A 20159-nucleotide genomic window follows, 5' to 3' on the forward strand; every position below is an offset into this window, starting at 1 on the left:
GGTAGGGAGGGACGTTTCCAGAGGCTGAGACATGTCGAGGGCTGCATGCCCAGTGGACACTGGGACAATACTAAATTACGGGTTGACATCCCTGGAGTCCTGAGTATGAGGAAAGTGATTTCTTAATGAACAGTGCCTTGGGAACAAAATTCCTCTAGAACCAGCATGTCGAAGCAGGAAACGGGAAACCTAAAATGTCCCACGTCTTGAGGTGGACTGGCCTCTGTTGGCCCCTGAGGCCATCTTGCTCTGGCCTCACATGGCAGGGGGTGACAAGGCTCCACTGTGGGAAAAGTGGAGAGTCCTTTCACTGTGTCCCAGGGAGACAAGGGACTCTGGCCTCCCCCGGGAAGGCGCTTGCCCTCCTGCCCTCTCTAATGCTCCATCCAGGGGACGAAGGCCTGGTGAGCAGATATCGACACCTGGGGGAGGACTGACGGACAGCCTGCTTGTGACATGGTAGGCTAATAGCTCCTGAGAACAACGACCTGCTTGCTGGGTCTTTAATCCAACACTGAATTCTTCCCACATGCTCCAAACTAGAGAGCAGTTTGTGGGTGAACCCAAGTGAGGGCCCAGAGCAGGGACATGGCCTATGTGCATCAAGGTGGGGTCCGAACTCAGCTCCGTGGAACCCCAGAACCCTGGTGCCTTTCACCGTGCCACCGTGGGAGTCCCTCTTTACTTGTCTCTGCGTCTGAGTCTGGCAGCTCAGTGTCCTCGGCTCCTCCTAACCAAAGGAGGGCTCCTCCCTCCCCTGCCCTGCTCCCAAACTCACCCAGAAACCCTGCCTCTTCCGGCACCTCCGACATTACTCAGTTTACACCTCATGCTGCTTCCTGTGACATTTCCCAATCCCCCTGGGATAAACCGGGTGACTTTTTAAATGTCTCTTGATACAGTTGGTTCTCTGGGTAACACTGAGTACATTGTTCCTCTCCCCTCTGGTGAAAGCCAGTGGCATCTGGCTTCTGGACTTATCTCCTAGGCTTGCTGAAGGATCATTGTATTTCCTCTTCTCGTGAAAACATCTGACCCTCCTAGTGGCTTAGATAACAGGTGGTCCCCAGTGGCTGCTTTCTCCAGGGTGCTTCTAGTCCCCAAGGGGGAAGGGCCTTGTACTGGCTCAGTGCTATGAAAGGGCTCCTAAGTCTCAAAGTACTCTAGGGAGAGAGGTGACTTTTTCTGTTTGCTCTTGTTAACAAAAGACCTGTAGGTCGTAGAGTAGAAAGGAAGGGCTGGAAAGTGAAATGTGGTAACATGGGCTAGGGATTGCTTGTTGCCTGGCCAATACCCGTTCTCTCCTGCTTCCTCACCCAAAGAACCCTAATTGCTGAAGGCAATACTGTGGCCAGCTATAAGACTATTTTCCTCAACTTCTCTTCTATAGGTGACTGAATGCTGGCCAGTGAGATGTAAGTAGAAGTTGTTGAGAGATTCTTCTGGAATGTCTTCATTAAAGAACGATCCCGGACGAGCCCCCCCCCCCCTTTTTTTTTTTTTTTGCCCTTACTTCCTTCTTCCTGGGACACAGATGTGATGGCAGGAGCATTGGATCCACTTTAGGTCATGAGGTGACTGTGGGGATGGAAACAACATGCCCCGAATGGAAGGACACAATGGCGGGAGGAGCCTGGGTTCCTGATCGTCATGGAGCCACTGTGCCAACCCTGGGCTGCTTACCTCTAGATTTCTGTCGTGCATATAGGAATAGCCCAGTATATATTTCTGTTATTTGGGGTTTTCTATTACACGCAGTTGGATCTAATCCTTATTGATATGTAACACTTAAAAGTAGATGGCATTCCAATAATGTGAACATATGTATGCACAAGGTTATTCATTGCTGTATTATTTGTAATTGCAAAATATCGGAACCAATCTAAATACCATGAGATTGGCTGAATAATTGTGGCGATGTCCACCCAATGGGGTTCTAGGCAGCTGTAAAAAGGAACGAGGAAGAGATCTAGGACTTACCTGGGGGTGATTTCCAGGACCTGTTGTTCAAGCAGGATGCTACCTTTTGGGGAGGAAAAGAGGGGGGAAAGAAAATATTTGTACAAAGCCCAAAAAACAACTGCTAGAAGGATGAGACAGAAAGGAACGAGATTGGTTAATTCCAGGAAGTGGGTGGGAATGGAGTTGAAAAAAGAAAGGATGGGAGGAAGTAAAGTCTCTCTAATATATATTTTTGGTTTAGTTCTGACTTTGGGAACCATGACAATAATTTCATGCATTTAAAAAAAAAGGAGTAAAATCATCAAGGTTGGTGGAAAATCTTAAAATGAGATACAAGTGGAAACAAATGAACTGAACGATCTCTCAAATGAAAACAATCAAACCACACTGAAAGGGAGGGTCGGGGAGAGCAGAGCCCAGTGATTTTGGAACTAGGCGGGTTTGGATGAAAGACAAGAGCTCAGTGTGAGTCTTCAGCTCTTGAGAGCTGGCTCCTTTTTTGCAGTTGTGTAGGTTCGTTCTGAAAATACTCTGTATTCTGAGATTGAGGAAATACATTTTGCATACATAGTGGGAGCCAGGTTTCTTGCTGACAGAGAAGGGAGTTGCATGTTTGGAGAGTGGAAGGATCTGATGAGCTCTGCCCTGCCGGGCTGGAATTGGGTGTATCAATTTATATATATACACAATGTAAATTACATATATGCTAGAACATATTTACATATCCACGTGTATATGGTAGCTATATGCTTGTATATATGTACTGTATATATAAATATTTTTATGTGTAGATATTTATATTTACATAGATATTACTTGCATAAATATAAATGTAGATATACTCATATAGCTATATAAGTGTAAGATAAATACTTAAATATCACGTGTCTATATCTATCCATCTGTTGATGAGAAAGAGAGAAATATGGTAAAATGTTTACATTTGGGGCATCTGGGTGAAGGGTTTGTGGGAATTCTTGGTACAGTCCTTGCAATTTTTCTGTAAATTTAGAAGTCTGTCAAAATAAAGACATTAAAAGAAAGAAAGTGAAGTGGACGGCTTGTTAGAGTTGATTGTGAGGCTTGAACCCAGTCCGTCCGGCCCCAGTTGGTGTTCTTTCTTGGCCTGCAGCCTCCTTACCATTTAGTGTGAATCTATGGAGGAACTCGGGTTAAGGTCAACGCTGGGCAAATGGGTTTCCCAAACCCTTTTTCATTCACCTACAAGACGGGTCTCTGACGTGGGTGCAGGGAGAGGGAAAAGAGAAGGAGGGGGTGCCTTTGTGAGGGGATGGCATCTATCTGGGTCCTGGTGGAGTCAAGGGCAGAGATGCCCAGCCTCTGAGGGCATCTATGTTCTCCCATCTTCCTCCCTTCACCCCCTGCTGCTCCTGTCTTCCCTAGACACATGCAGGAAGACATCTTCAGAGCACTGTATCGCCCGTCCCATTTATTCTCTCCCTGTATCTCGGGTGGGGCTATTTCTCTTGTACCCTCCTTGCACTCCAAAATGTGGCTTCACAAGGTCTTCAAGAGTAGTTCAATACCGAAGGCTGAATTCAACAGTAATTTGCAATGGCCGGGGAAAGAAGAGAACGAGCTTCTTCCCTCCTCTGCCCTCCCTCCCCTAATTATTAGTAAGTATGCATCAGCGCGCCCGCCTTTGAAGCACAAATGATTAGGACTTTGGCGACGGTGTTAGACACAGAGAACCGGGTTCAGAACTTCACCCTGCCCCCTTTAGACCTCGGTTCTCCGCCTGCCGAGGGGGCACGATGATAGCTTTGACCTTAGTGAGTGGCTTTGAGGATAGAACGAGATAAGCATGTAGATGCTTATCAGAATGTTCCACAAATGTTAGATACTAGTTGTCATTGCAGCAGAGTGTGTGGTTGTGATTTCGGGCTGCAGTGCAATGGATGAGCCGTGGAGAAGATCACATTGCTTTCCCCAACCTGGACCCGTCTTGCCGGGAATGGCAGTGAACTTGTGTGTGCATTTGACAGCTTCAGGGGCCCTCCTGCTAAAGACATGGGTTTCATCCACCTGGCATCCGGCCTTCCCCAATTCTCCCACATGGCGTACAACTGGGGGCTCCCTGCCCTGGCCCCAGTGTGTGTCACTGAAGCCTCTATCTATCTTCCCTGCACGCAGAGCTGCCATGCTGCACTGTAATGTTCTGGAAAGCATGTTTGCCCACCACCTCTCTTTGGTGGTGTGGGGGGATAGTCGCCTGCTCTGGAGGGTGGTGGGGAGCACCAGGCTTTTAGAAGCCCCATACAGGTCTCCCAGCAAATACCGTCCTATGGAATCCTGTTACTGTTCTGAGGCTATGGGGACAACTCAGGGGGCTTGCCATATAAGAAAGTTCCAGAACATAGTTATTTGAGGTGACAAAAGCTTTTTATTCTTTTCAGGAGGTAACATTGTATGTACTTTCAGCGGGACCTCTTATGCCAAAACTTTGCAAGAAAAATTCACTCTCTGTTACCAGCCTTAGAGGAAAATATTCACAGCTATTGTGTCGAACCAATTTTCGCCTTCTTCTTGTGTTTGCTTAATGTGTGTGCGCACGTGTGTGTGTGTGCGCGTGTACATGCGTGTCTGAACATTTTGGGAAGTGTCTTTAAGTGGTATGTTTATGCGGCACATCCAGTGACTTTCTCTAGCTACAATGCACATGAATTGTAATTCATCTATTTAAAATGCAAAGAGTTGGGGCGCCTGGGGGGCTCAGACGATTAAATGTCTGCCTTAGGCTCAGGTCATGATCCCAGGGTCCTGGGCTGGAGCCCCAGTCGGGCTCCCTGCTCAGCCGGGAGCCTGCTTCTCCCTCTCCCTCTGCTGCTCCCCCTGCTTGTGCTCTCTCCCTCTCTCTCTCTCTGTCAAAGAAATAAATAAATACTCTTAAAAAAATAAAATGAAATTTACAGTGTTCAGTGTATGCAGGGCTGTGCAGTCATCACCACAATCAATTTTAGAACACTTTCATTGCTCCAAAAAGGAGCCCTGTCCCCATTAGCAGTTGCTCTGTATTTCTTCCCGGCTGGAAACACCCCTAGGAAACCAATTTCTGTTTCTACCACTTTGCGTATTCTGAGTATTTCACGTAAATGGGATCATACAGTATGTCATCTTTTATGCCGACCTTCGATCACTCGGCACATTTTCAAGGCTCATCCACACCCGGGACATATCAGTACTTCAAGCCTTTTCGTAGCTCAACAGCATTCCATTGTCTGGAGAGACCTGTGTTGTGTATTCACTCATCAGGGGATGGATGTTTGGGTTGTTTCCACTTTTTGGGTGTGTGCTATCTAGGAATAGAACTCTGGGCTGTATAAAAACGATGGTTAACTTTTTGAATAACTGTCCATCTATTTTTCAAAGGGGCTGCACCATTCCCACCAACAGCATATGAAGGGTACTGTTTCTCTACATCCTGTTACCCCAACACTTGTGATTCTTGGACTCTTTGATGACAGCTGTCATCATGGGTGTGAAGCGGTAGCTCATTGTGGATTTGCTTTTCAGCTCTGATGCTCAGTCATGTTGAGCGTCTTTTCACATGCTTATTGGCCATTTGTATGTCATCTTTGGAGAAATGTCTATGCGGATCCTTTGCCCATTTTAAAATGGGTTATTTTTCTTTCATTATTGTGTTGTAATAGTTTTTTAAAAATATATTCTAGGTACAATTCCCTTATCAGACATGTAATTTGCAAATATTACCCCCCATTCTGTTGGCTCTCTATTTACTTTCTTGATGGTGACCGTCTAGTCACCCAGCCTTACCTTTTGCTGGAGTCAACATTTTTAATTTTTTTCTTCCGTTACTCGTGTTTTTGGAGTCATATCTAAGAAGGTTTTACCATACCCCAAGTCATGAAGAGTTATGTTTATATTTTCTTCTAAGAATTGTATAGTTTTAGGTCTTATAATGAAGTCTCTGGTGCATTTTGAGTTAAGTTTTGTATATGGACTAAGAAAGGGATCCAACTTTATTCTTTTGTAAGTTGATATCCAGTTGTTGCTGTTTTGAAAATATAGCAATTTTCCACGGCAGTTGGTAAAGAGTACTGCCCTGAGATCCCCAAGTGTCCCCTCTTTTTCACTCTGGCTCTTCCCGGGGACCATCCTGACATTCCCATGACTCACAAACTGACCTGTCCACGCCTGGCACGGAGCAAGAGGCCTCAGGACCCGGCCAGCTCTGATGCCAAGGAGGTCCCAGCTGTTAAATATTTCGAATGTCACACCTACATGCTGGTGGGTCCTATGACACGTTCTCGGGGCTGGAGATACTAGTATCAGTTCAGAGAGGTCCTATAACCTGCCCTTAATACTCCTGTAGGTTCCTCAAGGGGTGATGCTGGAGCAAAGAGAAATACCAGTGGGGACCAGAACAAGCAGCTGCTTGAAAGTCCATGAGCCAAAGATCTCAGAGGCAGCAAGATGAGCATATCCCACTGTGGTTTCTCCACAGGCGAGCTGGTAGCCCATCTTTGGCTCCCATCACCAATGCCCCATCTGAGGACCAGGGAGATTCCCTGGGGGGTTCCTCTGGGAGGGACTGTCTGATTCTCCCTTTGCAGAGTGAGTTTGACCACCCATGGTTTTGCAGGATGGAGGAGGCCTCTTTCTTGGAAAGGTTGAAGAATCGAGACAGCTTCCTTAGAAGCTCCTAGATGACAGATGAGTCTACCCCAGCAGCAGGTCTCTCCTACTCCCTGGTCACAGCTTGCCACTGATGGAGAGGGACGCTGCCCACCCATCGGATTGGCTCTGCCTCTGCCCGCCTTCCTGTCCCATCCTGCCACCGCCCTTCTGCTCAGCCCCTCTCTCCTGCCGTGTCTTTGTCCCACATTTCTGGATAATTATATTTTTTGGCAACAGCCCTTCTGCGTGCTGTGGAGCAAACGGTCGAGCCTATGGCCTTTTCCCAAGTACTATTTCCAGCCGGGCCATGCCATCCTGTTTTTCTGCTGTATTCCAGGACACAAAAGGTCAGGAGCCTTGCCGGGAGGACAGACCCTGGTGTGGAGACCTCCTGGCCTGACTGTTATGTGGACAATAAAGGAACATCTTAGGAAAATCAGTGAGAGCATGTGACAGGGACCCCCCTCCCAGCCCCAACCTTACTGGCTGACCTGAAAAACAGTCCCGACAGCGCCTTAATATTTGGGTGCTCGGGAGGGGTTGATATTTATTTGGGGGTGTTCAGGTCTGGGAGGGAGAGGAAACCGAACAACTACAAATGGAAAGGACTGTTGCCTTCAAACCATATTCTCTGGCTGACTTTGCATAGAAAAGCCTGACGAAAAGTCCCCGTCATGGGGCAAAGCTGAACAAAGGGTAATACTTTTATAATGATGACACTTAAGTGCTCGCTTCCGGCAGCACATACACTCCAATATAATGATCACACTATATAATTGTATTTAAACTTATATCTGCTAATTACAAAAATATTTTTACAAAACGATATTTATAATTGGGTATTTAATCATTCTTATTTTATAAAATACTTGCAAAAGATTTGCTTCACGATCCGAAAGGAAACTGGGAAAAGCCTAATTTTATCCCCGAATTCCAAAGTGGCAAGGCATTTAGTGACTATTTACTGAATGCTCAGTAATACAAGGCCCTGGGATGCACCGAGCACCAAGAGAATCCCGGGGCCAAAGACGCATCCTTCAGCTCAGCTTCAAGTGTAAGAGGGAAGAGAGGTAGAGAGACAATGAGAAGAAGAGGGGATGCCAAGCTTTGAAGTTCTACTGACTTGAAGCAAAACACGGGTCCCCAGGAGCTCCCCCAGTCCAACCCCTCATTCTTCTGTCCTTTGTTACCTACCCAAGACATCTGGGATCCAACTCTTGTCGATCCCAGGTCCCCAGGTTTCTTGGGTAGCATCAGCAGACCTCCACGGTACCCAGAAGCGTCCCAGGAGTTATCCAGGCCATAGGACCCATGGGTGTCTTTTCAAGAAAAACTGCTTTTATAATAAGCCAAACAGGGGAATATCACGGGGTAAGAGACAAGCTCCTAAATTAGACCAAAAAATGAGGCTCAAGACTTGAGAAAAGCCTGTTGAACTGGGTTTCTGTCTCTGGCACCCAGGCACTCAGATGCTCAGGATCTCAGGAACATCTTTTCTTAGAAAGGAAAGCAGGCGCGAAATTCAGTCGCACAGATGTGTCAGTGACCGTAGTAGCCAGGCTCCAAGATGGCCCCAATGATCCCTGCATCTTGGTATTCATGCCTTTTAGAAGCTCCCTCCCATACTGAAGAGGGCTGGCTAGTGTATCTTCAGTTAGACATCGCAGAAATGATACAGTGTGACTTCTGAAGCTAGGTCCAAAAGGACTGTGCCTTCTGTCTCTCTCCCTCTGGGGTCACCTGCTATGGGGGCAGATGGCTGTCATATTGTGGACACTCACGCAGTTCTGTGGACAGATTCGTGTGGCAAGGAACTGAGCACTGCTGCCCGCAGCTGTGTGAGTAAACTGTCTTGGAACTGGATGCTCAGACCCAGCCAAGCTTCCAGATGACTCCAGCCAGCCCTGACATCTTGACTATCTGACTTGAAACCTCAAGCCAGAGCTACCCAGTTAAGCCGCTCTTGAAATCCTGATGCGCGGGACATGTGAGAGAATGACTGCTTGTTGTCTCGTACGCCTCTCTTTGGGGACGATTTGTTACGTAACAGTAGACAACGAATCCAGAACCGTCACGTTGACCCGCCCCTCTCTCCATGAGATGTATCCCAGTTTAGTGGGCATCAGCTACGAGGCACGCTGTTAGAAGTCAGCTACTGTTAATAAAGTCCCACATTTCCTAATCACATATATCCCCATTCCGTGAACTATCTGGAAGGGCTTGGGGGCAGAAGCTGTGGCCACGAAGAGCCCAGTATTACAGCCACCCTTGAACGTGCTTAAAGGCAGAGGAAGGGGCATATTTCTTCAGTCCTGGTAAATTCAGCCTCACGTAGATGCCTGGCGCCTTCTCCCCTGACCTCTTGCATTCCTTCCTTTCCTCCCCTTTGCTCCACCTGCCCTCCGCGTCCTCCATCCTGCTTATCCCACGGAGGTCCGTCTCGGAGACTGTTCCGGTCTCCCTTCTAGAAGGGCCACAGGGTTTATGGAAAAGCATAAGGACCAGTGCTTCTCACACTTTAATATGCACACACATCCCCCGGAGGCTCCTAGGAAGATGCAGGTTCTGATTCAGTGGGGCTGGGAGGGGCCGGAGCATCTGCATTTCTAACAAGCTCCCAGCTTGCTGCTGCTGTAGGGAGCACATGCTGAGTAGAGAGATCTAGAAGGAGGACTAGCCTTTCTTTCACTAACACGGATGGCCGCTTACAGCAAGACACCGGTGTGTAACTGTACTGAGAGCCCCTTTCCACCAGGGCTGAAGGTAAGAAGGAATTGAACGAGTGGGAGATCCTCATCCTGTCCCGTACTTACTTTAAAAATTTAATTTAAAGGCAACAGGTTCAAGGTGGTGCCTGTGACACAGCCAGTTGTGTGCCTTTGAACTCTGCCGACTTCGTGGTGGAAATGGCAGGTCGCAGTGGGAGGTGGGGTGCTGGGGCTGCATGGGATCTTGGTCGCTCCGAGACAGGGTCAGGCCCGAGTGGATCGGGTAAGCAGGTGGGGCAGGAACCAAGTGATAGCACAGCCAAGGAGCCCTCTACCCCAAATCCCGTTGCATGAGCAAGTGGCAGATGGGGTCAGAATGCTGGCTCTACGCCTAGCGGCCTCATTGAGCCGGTGGCTGAGTTCGAGTTTACCTACCTATAACATGGGGACAATCACACCCCTCGCCTAGGGTTGTTGTTATCATTGATACAAAAAAAATTGTAATTTATCAGGTAATTATTATGCACGAGGCAAATCCTTATGCCTGGCGCACTATTGTAAGTGCAAATGAACTCATTTCATCCTCTCAACGGTCTGTGAGGGAGGTAAAATGATAATGATTCTTTCTGTCTTATGAGGGAGCAAAGCTCAGAGAGGTGCAGTCAGTAGCTCAAGGTCACACAGTGAGGGAGCACTGGAGCTGGGATTTGGACGAAGGCAATTGAATTGCAGGGCCCACCCTCTGGACCGCAGCACCCAAGGTACGTGGCCCCACACAAACAGGTACGGGAGGGATATCTGTGGGTGTCAGTGAACGAATGAATGCTGTGAGATCCAGAGAAGTTGCTTTCTGTCTGTCCATCTGTCTGTCTTCTCACTCTCTCTCATGCATTTAGTTATTTACAAACAAAAAAAGCTTTCTGAAGAGGTAACACATTCCCAAGGTTCAAAAGGAGCAAATGGATAGAGACTGAAAATATCCCTCCTGTCCTTGACCCCCAGCTGCCTGGGTCCTTTCCCTGAGGCAGCTACACCAGCTCCTTGTACAAACACATGTAGATTACCCTTTTAATCCGGACAGCAGCATAGCGTATGGAATGTTCTGCTGGTACCAGAGGAGTCTCTTAAGCTGACCTTCTCTTCAAGCCTTAATTTCTTCATTGGGTCCCCCAAGAAGGGGCTGTGAGCATGAACCAGAATTCATGGAAAGTGATTAGCACGGTTAATGGTTAGGCCTATCAAATAATACACACTTCACTCCATCTTATTTGTTTTATTTTATTTGATTTATTTTATTTTATTTTTTGAAATAAGATAAAGGAAAGAGGAGGTGACATGGCCTCCACTCCGGCCCCTCAGGCCAACACCCAGCTTCTGAAGGCGACATGACTTCCTGTTGGTGTGCGCATACAGATAATGAGCCATTCCCCCCTCCCCAAAGACAAGAAGGGAGGAAGGAAGGAGCAAAGAAAAATATGGACAAAGAAAACTCCAAAGCCACTCTAAAAAATAGAAACTGAGCTCCCCTCCCCCCCAAATAAGCCACATTCTCCATCGAAGGCCTCGCCAGCACTGCGGTCAACACCATCTGGCTTCAGACACTTTGCCTCAACACCCCAGCGTCAAGTCAAGCAAAGTAGGGTGGGAAGAGAGAAATAAGTTGGGGTGGCTCACACAGGGCCTCCAGATTCCGTGCAACAGTGAGAAAAAATGTACAAAGCCCAGAAAACACAGCTCTGTTGAGTCTGGGCCTCTTGGTTCTGAGGTGTGAGGGAAGGGGAGCAGAGCATTCATCCTGTTAAATTCGCGGAGCTACGCATTCCGGGGGCCCAGGGGAGTCCCAGGAGGCCGGGCCAGTCTGCTGGCCAACCCGGTGTCCTGCCAGGCTGCCGTGGGCCTCCCCACGCTGGGCCCCAGGCTGGCAAGAATGTCCTGGGCCCACAATCTGGGCAGGAGGTGCCTGTCTCTTGCTATCACTAATTCATTTCTCCCCTCCTGGCCATCAAAATCCCATTAAAAAAAAAAACAAACCAAAACCCAAAGCCCATAACGTTAAAATAATGGTAATGTCATTTTCATCTGCACACGTTTTCATCACTGTTCAAAAGATTTTTTCAAATTACCCCTGGAAACTCCCGCTATCTAATAATTATCAGGAAAAAAAGAGAGAGGAAAGAGAGAGAGAGAGAGAGGGGTGGGGGGAAGAGCCCCCAAGAGGCAGGGAAGCCCTGCTTTGTCAGGGAGAAGAAAATAAAGAGAAATCAGCCCAGCTTCAAAGGGCGCATTTCCATAATTGCCCTGTAACTTTAGCAAAATAAATCTGAGCGGCTGAGAAAAGCACAATCTCTCAGATGAGTGCACTCCAAAGGCCCCGGAGGGCTGGGGGCCCACTTGTTAGCGGCCTGGAGCAGTGGGAGAATGCAGGGCTCGCCACCGGCACAAAAGCCATGAAATCACAGCCTTCTCGTCCTAGACGGCCCGGCCCGAGTAAGACCTTACCCTGCCTTTGTCTCCTTCCTGCTCCCTGACACGGGACACGCACCCACGCGCACCCCCACGCTTCCCCCCTCGTCCACACCCGCACACCTACATGCACTCACAGGCACCCACGCACCCATGCACGCTCACACACACACACCCATGCACACGCGGGCACACACACACTCACCCCCACACACACTCTGGGGTAAAATAAGCAAGTAAATAAATGGACACATTTAAACACAGGAAGGGCTGGCAGTGGTTAAGAGGTGGCAATTATTATGAGCCAAACCACAAGAGTCAGGCTTTCATCTGTGAGAACATTCCCGTAACCTGCTCCTGATATAAATATCCAGGGAGAAAGGCCCCAACTTTCCAGACACACATCCTCTTTGGAGACGACTTTGTCTCTCCCTCCTGAGACGGTCCCACCTCCAGCGGGAGCTGAAACCCACTTTTCTATTTCCCAGGCCGGTGAAGTTTCCAGCGTATGCGCTCTCTTCCCCATAGCCTCCTTCCGGGGCCAAAAGTTTTAAAGAGCAAAAAGCCACCCCGTTTAGCCCCCTTCTTTAAGGTTTCCCACCTCAAAGCTGTGCTTTTTTTTTTTCTTCTGGGAGAAAATATGCTGCTCTAATTGCCCCAGACACCTCCTCCTTCCCTCCCCTTCTTGGTTTCGCAAGGGCGGCCTGATTGACATTGTGGACCCTGTAATTCTCTGCTGTCGGGGCTGGCCTGTGTCCGTGGGACAGCATCCCCGGTGTCAGCCGCATCCCTGCTCTCCCCCCATGAGAGGCCAGCAACTGCCCTACCCAGTCGGGACAACGGCAAGTGTCTCCAGACATTGTCATCTGTCCTGGGCGTGGGGGGCTCGCCCAGCGGAAAACCTCTGCTCTATCTTAGGGCCTTTTCCACAGCTTGCCCTGGGCACGCACCCCTTCCACCCTTGGGAAGAGATGCCTTGTGGGGTTTTCCATGCAAACAATCAGGGTGGTCCTCAGAGGGGCTGGATCCCTTGTTTGGAGGGAAGCAGGAGCTCCGCATAAGCGAGGTTGGCCGTTGCAATAGATGGACATTTTCCATGTGGTCATGTTGGCCGGCTGGACCCGATGACAATGGCTGATCAGGATCCGGAGGCAGTATCCTGAGAGGTTACGAGCCCTCTCCATTTATGTCCAATACTAGACAACCTCGGATTGGAACAAATTCATCTAATCCCATCCCCTCTATCTTGCAGATGGTGGGAGGGGGAGCCCCGAGTCGGGATGACTCTTGCCTCCACTCAAGTTGGAGGTGGCTCTAGCCACAGACACAGTCTGTCCACACCTGAGATTGCCCTTTTTCATTGGGTAGAGGGAGAGGGTACATGCAGCCAGGAGTTATAGGTACAGAGAACGTTTCTAGAAGGTTATGACTAATTAGGCCCCAAGCCCGAGTTCCTGATGGAAAGTCCCAACAGATCAGGGACGATGTTTGACATCCAATTCCTATCCAAGCCTTCAATCCCTGCTGCTTACCTTCCAAAATTCAGGCCCCAGACGGTGGACCCTCCAGGGGTCCTTGAGACCACCGGCCCAGCAGGTGAGGCCCTGCCCTCTCCTCGCTCCTCACCTGGGGCAGCCTCTGTTGCACCAGCTTCTCTGCCTTGCCCTCTGACTGGACCCCGATTCCTCCTCCCTGTATTCCAGGGAAAATAAATTCAATTGGAAGCCGTGAATGTGCCAGTCCCAGAGGTGGGCCATCACTTAGGGAGATAATTTTATTCTCCTCTGGCTCTCTGGCCCGGTGATGCCCCCCCCCCACCTCCAGCTCCCTGCAGATAATGAGGGACGCGGTGACATACACTCCTTCCTCTGACCTAATTGATTATCCCCACACACCTTGGCGTGCTTTGCATAACCAGCCCCGACAGCAGGAACCCCTTCCAGGCGGAGTGATTGACATATTTTATTTCTAATTGAAGCTTAATCAGGACCCAGGATAAGATTCCCAGATATTCTCTCTCTCTCTTATTCCTTACTCTTTTCTGGCTTCCTTTCTCTCTCTCTCTCTCTCTCTCTCTCTCTCTCTGTGAACCCTACCCTCCAGCTTCCTTTCTCCTTTTAAAATTTTAGGTCCGCACAATGAAGTAGGGACAGAGGCGGTTCCTGGGATCCCTGAGAGGAGGGAGAGGAGGGGATGGCTCCAGGAGGAGGATGAAGAACCCGTTCCTGGTGAAATGGGGAGGGGGTTGCTTCCCCTTCCCTATTTTGGCTAGAAAGCCCATGGGATCTTTTTTTGTTTGGATTTCGTTATCTTACGGGGGTCAGTTTGGGGCCATGTGAAGGGCCCATGTGTTCTGTGGGACGGAGAAGATACAGATATGTGGGAGCCACTCCCAGGTCCCCCCAGCTCTCCTCTGGCACCCCCCCACACACACACACTGCCCTTTCTGTAGGGGCAGTGAACAGACGCCTTTCCTCCTCCCTTGGTGGGCGTTCCTTGTGGAAAGGCGGCCAGCGTTCTGCTGAGCCCCCTCTCTCTGGTCACCTGGCCTGGCAAGTTTCCTTTCTCCCTGGGTTGAGCTGGGTCCTGAGGTGCCTTAAGGCAGACACCCAGTGTTACGGCTGATGGGAGTGGGTGGGCAGAATTGTGCCCCGAGTTGAAGCGAGGGGTGTGAGGTTCTGGAATAAAATATTAGTGAGGCTGAGGTTATTTACCTCCACTTGGCATGTCAGCACTGGACATGCTTTCTCTCCTCTGCACTTCCTGCGCCATTAGTCCCATTTCACAGACGAGGAAGTAGAGCACAGAGCAGCTCATGACCGGCCCAAAGTTCCACAGGCCCGAGAGCGGGGAGCTACGTCTGTGCCACAGGGAAGCTTGGAGGCACTAGCTGACAGGCTCTCAGGGGTGCCGCCCACCTAAAGATCCTGAGGCCAAGAGCAGAGGCCTCTGCCTGGCCCTGAGGCCCTCGCCTCTGACGTTCAGGGCCCAGAGCTGAAGCCCGTCCCAGGGGGCAGGGCACCGTGCTCAGTGCCTGAGCTGAGCCACAGCCCGTAACTGAGACCTGGGAAGGAGTCTGAACCCCATAAACACCATTAATAAAGAGCTGGGAGGGGAGGGAGCCCGAGAGACCTCTCCCACCTCTGGGGAAGAGGCCGGGAGGGGGAGCCCCAGCCTCCCTTGGAAGGTCATTGCTCAGAGACCAGCCTCTGGCTTCTCCAGCCCTCTGGGAAGGCCCCCGACTAACACACTGGACGACAACAGACCCTCCTTCGCCCTTGGCCCTGGGGAAGCCACCACACCCCGTTCACCCAGCTACTGTGGGGTTCCCTGGGGGCCATGCTGGCAGCTGCCCGGGGCATGATGGGTCTTTCCAGAACCTACTCTGCTCCCATGGAACCTGGAAGGGATACACTAAGTGTAATGCTGTGCTTTGTTCTACGGCTTCAGGTGCGCAAGCTCTTTCCAGACCTCCCAGGGGACTGGTGGGATTGTCACAGGCCCCACACCAGGGGCTGGGGTGGGGGCAAACACCTGGTATCTGGCCACCCTATACATTTGCTAACTAAACGTGGGGACGGAGACATAAGAAAGGTCCCCTCCACTTGGGGCCAGAGGCGGCACCCTTCCAGCACTCCCTACAATGTCTTCAAGTCAAAGTTGGGCCAGGCTGGCCGACTGAAGGAGAAAAGGGGGCGAGCAGGGGGCCTGGAAGGGGCCAGCAGCCGGCCTGGCCTGGCCTGGCTGGAGACGCCGCCAGAGGTAGGCGCTGAGTGGCCCTTTTGTCCTGTAGAGGGAGCTCCAGCCCCAAATTTCCTGGCTCCCTCCCCCCATGGCCGACCCCTGCATGGCCTGGAACGTGAAGAGGTACAGCAGCCAGGACACCCCTATTCCCCCCCAGGACCCCAGAAAGCTGTCCTTGAAGGGCACTTGGGGGAAACCCGCTGGGGTGCCAAGACGCAGAGATGATACCAGGAGCCAGGTCCCCCAACTCTCCATTCCGGTTGGGTGCAGTCACCAGGAGGTAAGATGTGCATCCCTAGGCTCCCCGCTCCTCCACACTCACCCCTTACTCACTGCCACGCCACACCCTTGCATCTATAAGGAGGAGTCTAGGGGTGCAATGAGGTTGGAAGGAGCTTGAACTGAGCTGGCACACGCCCTTACGTAAGACTGAGAAAACTTCAATTGTGCCTGTCTAAGAATGGGGCTGCAGGAGTGATGAGAACCTCCAACCCTAATTCTTCTGCATCCAGACCCTTCTCTGAGTCTTTCTGTTTTGTCATCAGAGCAGGCTCCAAGACCCCACGGTTGTGCCAGTGGACCAGCGGGGTGGGCCCAACTGCCCAGGCTCCTCGGAGGGCATCTTGTCGGGTCTCCCCCACCGTCTTCTCTGCCCTTTCCCCCTTGGGTGCCCCATGGACTTCTCCAAGTGGCGCCCCAGGCCCTCCACTTCTCTGTCTCCTCGGCCTCTGCGCTCTTCTGATAAAACGGTCCTGTTCTCCTTTTCTGCTGATCCCTGGCGATTCTTCATACATGGTGGGTCAGGGGAGTGCATAAAACAAAATAAAACAAAAACCAAATAGATTCGTCATGGCGGGTGGGGGGCAGACAGGCGGGTTATAGTCAAAGTGGCAACAGCTCATTTATTTAGCCAAAAATAGATACTTTCTTGTACAATTTGGTTCACACATATGTACATTTTTCTGTATATACAAAAAACGTCAGACACACTTAATTCTCACAGAAACTCCACCCCCCAAAATCAACCGAACCAAAAAATAATAATAATAATAACCCTCACAAACTCAGCTAATGTGGGGTACAGAAGCCACTTGGGGAGGACTGAGGGGGACTTGCTTTATTTCTTTTTTTTTTTGTTTGTTTAGTTTTCTTTTTTAGGTATTCATACACGGACATGCTTACAAGTCATAACTATACAGAGCGATTTTTTTTTTACAATTATTACAACGATTTAAAATTTTTAAAAATAAGTACTAAGACGAGGAGAGAGCTGAGAGGACCAGAGCGGCATCCAGGTGGTTCTGGGGCCTGGAAGAGAGAAGCAATGGTAGTAGCAAAGGAAAGTAAGAGTTCGGAGCACCGCGGCTGCCCGGGGCCGGGAGACCCAAGCTGGGACTGAGGCCGGGGGCTGGGATGTGTCTCAGGGTCAGATGCTGCCCAGCTGTAGATGTTGGGCTTCCGGTTTAACTATCAGAAGGGCGGGAAGGCATCAGACTCGAGGTCCCGGGGCTGGAAAACCTGGGGGGGGGGGTGCTCCACAGAGCCGCCGCCCGCTCCAGGGGCCTGCTGGCCCGGCCGGGCTCCTGTGCCCACCGCATGGTAGCCTGGGCCGCGCCCGGGTGCCAGGACTGGGATGGCCACGTCGGCTGTGGGCCCCGCAGGGACTACGGAGGGCTGTGTGTTTTCGTCCGCTTTTTAAAGCGCGTCCCGGCGGCGTCCCCCCGGGGGCAAAAGCCCAGTGGGCCTCGACGTTTGTTCCTCCCCGACTGGCCTGCCCCACCATTCCCCCTACCGCGGGCGTCTCTTACCGCCTGGGCACGGGCTGGAAAGCTGTCTTGAGTAACTTTTTCTCCACTTCCAAGGCACTACAGCGATCTAAGGGAAGCGGGGAAGAAAAAGGAGGGCCTTCAGAGCGCTCCATTCCAGCACTCAGGGCCGTGGGAGGCGGGCGTGGGGTGGTAAGCGCCCTGCGCCCCCGGGGTCCTGCCCATCTCCGCCTGCCCCCGCGCGACCCCCAGGACCCACCCCCTCTCTCCGCACCCAGCGCTCAGTAGTCACCTGTTCCGCCCTCGGGCTCCGCCGGCCGAGCGAAGGCAGCAGCGGCGGCGGCCGAGTGGCCCGCGGCTCCGGGAAGTCCCAGCAGGTGTGGAGGGGCCGAGCCGAGCAGGGAGAGCGGGTGCGGGCGTGGGCCCGGCGGCGGGCCTGGGAACGGCCGGTTGGTCCAAGCGGGGAACTTGCTCAGAGGCGCCGAGACGAGTCTGTGAGCCGCGGCAGCCGCGGCGGCCGGAGAGAGCTGCAGGGCTGGGGGCGCGACGGCGGCCCCAGGGGGAGAACCCGCAGCGCCCGGAGGCGAGCGGCGCGGGTTGTCCGGGCTTGTGGCCGTCTCGGCCAGGGACCAGATCTTGGGCTTCTGCAGGGCTGAGGCGGGCGCTGGCGCCGGAGCGCAGGGGTCCAGGCCCGCAGCAGGCGAGGGCGGAGACGGCGGCACCGCGGCCACTGGCGGCGGCGCTGGGGCCAGACTCAACACCGGCAGTGGACGCTCCTCCAGGCCCTCCGAGCTGTCGTCCGAGTCGCTATTCTTGGAGTCTGAAATGGGTCTCAGGCCGAGGTCGCCGTCCCTGTGCGCCGCCCCAGCCAAGGCGAGCTCAGGCCCCGCGGCCGCGCCGTCTAAGTTCTCCAAGTCGATCTCCTCGTCCTCGTCGTCGTCCGCCAGGCCCTCGCCCCCCGTGTCCTCCTCCTCCCCCACGAGCTCCTCCTCCTCCAGCTCCAGCTCGCGTTTGCTGTCTTCTTCGTCCTCCTCCTCGTCTTCCTCCTCGCGCTCGCTCCCGTAAGCGTTGCCCTCCTCGTCGGTGCGGCTGCGGGGCGCCCAAGTCATCTTGTTCTCTTTCTTGAGGCGCCGGCGCGCGTTGGCGAACCAGGTGGACACCTGGGTGAGGGTCATCTTGGTGATGATGGCCAGCATGATCTTCTCGCCCTTGGTGGGGTAGGGGTTCTTGCGGTGCTCGTTGAGCCAGGCCTTCAGCGTGCTCGTGCTCTCCCGGGTGGCGTTCTTGGGACGGGACGGGTCCCCGAACTGGTACTGGCCATACGGGTAGAAGGCGGGGTGCGGGTGCGGAAACGCGGCGGCCGCGGCCGGATGCTGCACCCCGGGGCTGTCTTTCAGCTCGTACTGCGCGCCCTGTACGCACATGGAGAGCGAAGGGACACGCGCGGAGGGAGCGCGGGTGAACCCTAGCCGTAGCCACCTCCACCCTCCCCACCTGGGCCGCGCTCATCTACTCCCGCGCGCTCACCTCTTCCCGCGCCCCAGCTCTCTAACCCTCCCCCACCCCACCCCGGCTCCCTGGGCGCTTACCAGCTGCGGGAAGATGGGCAGCTCGGCGGCGTAGGGCAGAAAGGCACCGTAGCCTTGGGCGGCTGCGGCAGCCGCTGCCGCCGCGGCATAGGGCGCCCCGTACACGGAGGAAAGCACGTTGGACAGGGACCCCGAGGCGGCCAGCTCCGAGGCTCCGGCTCCTGGGCCGCCCCGGGCCCCAGCGCTGCCGCCGCCACCGGCGGCCCCCGGGCGCTCCGGTGGGTAGAGCGGGCGGATGTACTGGTATCCGAGCTGGGGGAAGGACATGGTGGCCCGCGGGGCACGGACGGAGAGGGGCCCGGCCCCTGCGGCCGCCCTGCTCAGCGCCGCCCGCGGGCTCCGGCGCGCATCGGGGGCTGGGCCGGGCTGGGGCCGCGCTGCCTCCCGCGCTGCGCTGCGCTCCGCGTTCGCCTATTGATCTGCTCCGCGGCGGCGGCGGCGGCGGCGGCGGTGGCGGCGGCGAGGAGCCAGGTCAGGTCCGAACAGATTGGCGAAGATTCCCGGGGCTCCGGGCTCTGATTGACATTTCTACGGGCCCGCAAGCCCCTCCTCTCTGCGCCGCGCTCCCTCCTCTCGGCCGCCGGGGCAGCCTCTGCCAGCGCCTCGTTCCTCACTGCCCTCCACTCCCAGAGCAGTGTCGCGCCTCGCTTCCTTCGCCCTCCTCTAGCTTTCACTCCCCCTCCTCGCCCTTCCTCTCCCCTCCCTCTCTGCGCTCCTCTTCCCCCTAGGATCGCTTCCGCTCCTTCGGGCTCTTTCACTCTTCTTGACGCTCGGAAACTCCCTTCCCTCTCCTGCTTTTCCTTTCTCTCTATTCCTTTTCTCTTCTCCCCTTTCTGTTCCCTTCACTCTTTCTGCTCCACTGTTTTTATCTCACTCTGTCTACTCCCATAACTCTCCCCCCGCCCCCAGCCCTGGCCTCGGCGCCCTGGGCTCAGGCGGCCTAAAGTTGGGGACACTTGAGGTGCCGTGCGGGGGGTGTGAGTCCGTGGATCTGTGTCTGAGGCTGTGTCTGTGTGTCCGTCCCCGCCCTCACCTCCTCCCCTGCCCTTCCCCAAATCTCGGGTCTGACGTCGCGCCCTCTTATTCGACTTTTCCTCGCGTCTCCTTCCCGAGTCGCCAATCGCCGGGGCGCCTTCCAGGCGAGGCCGCCCACCCCGGAGGATACTGCACGCGGGGCGGGGCGGGGCGGGGACGCGAGCCCGGGCGCTCGGAGTCCCTGCCCGCCCCCTTCGGCCTGTGCGGGGAGGGGCAGCGGGAGGCGCGGGGAC

The 20159-nt window shown here is 53.2% G+C and overlaps 1 protein-coding gene across 1 annotated transcript; it reads right to left on the minus strand.

The window, feature by feature from the left end:
* Positions 1–16418: 16418 nt before the first annotated feature.
* On the minus strand, positions 16419–19925 carry IRX3 (iroquois homeobox 3). Its single transcript, XM_045806807.2, has 4 exons — positions 18892–19925; positions 17595–18714; positions 17345–17411; positions 16419–16844 (listed from the first exon to the last, which is right to left on the minus strand). Exons 1-4 carry the CDS (start codon positions 19156–19158, stop codon positions 16790–16792), a joined length of 1509 nt encoding a protein of 502 aa, XP_045662763.1. The 5' UTR covers positions 19159–19925; the 3' UTR covers positions 16419–16789.
* Positions 19926–20159: the final 234 nt, after the last annotated feature.

Source organism: Ursus americanus, chromosome 21, assembly GCF_024610735.1.
Source record: "Ursus americanus isolate L20-20 chromosome 21, mUrsAme1.1.p, whole genome shotgun sequence".
Classification (NCBI taxonomy): Eukaryota; Metazoa; Chordata; class Mammalia; order Carnivora; family Ursidae; genus Ursus; species Ursus americanus.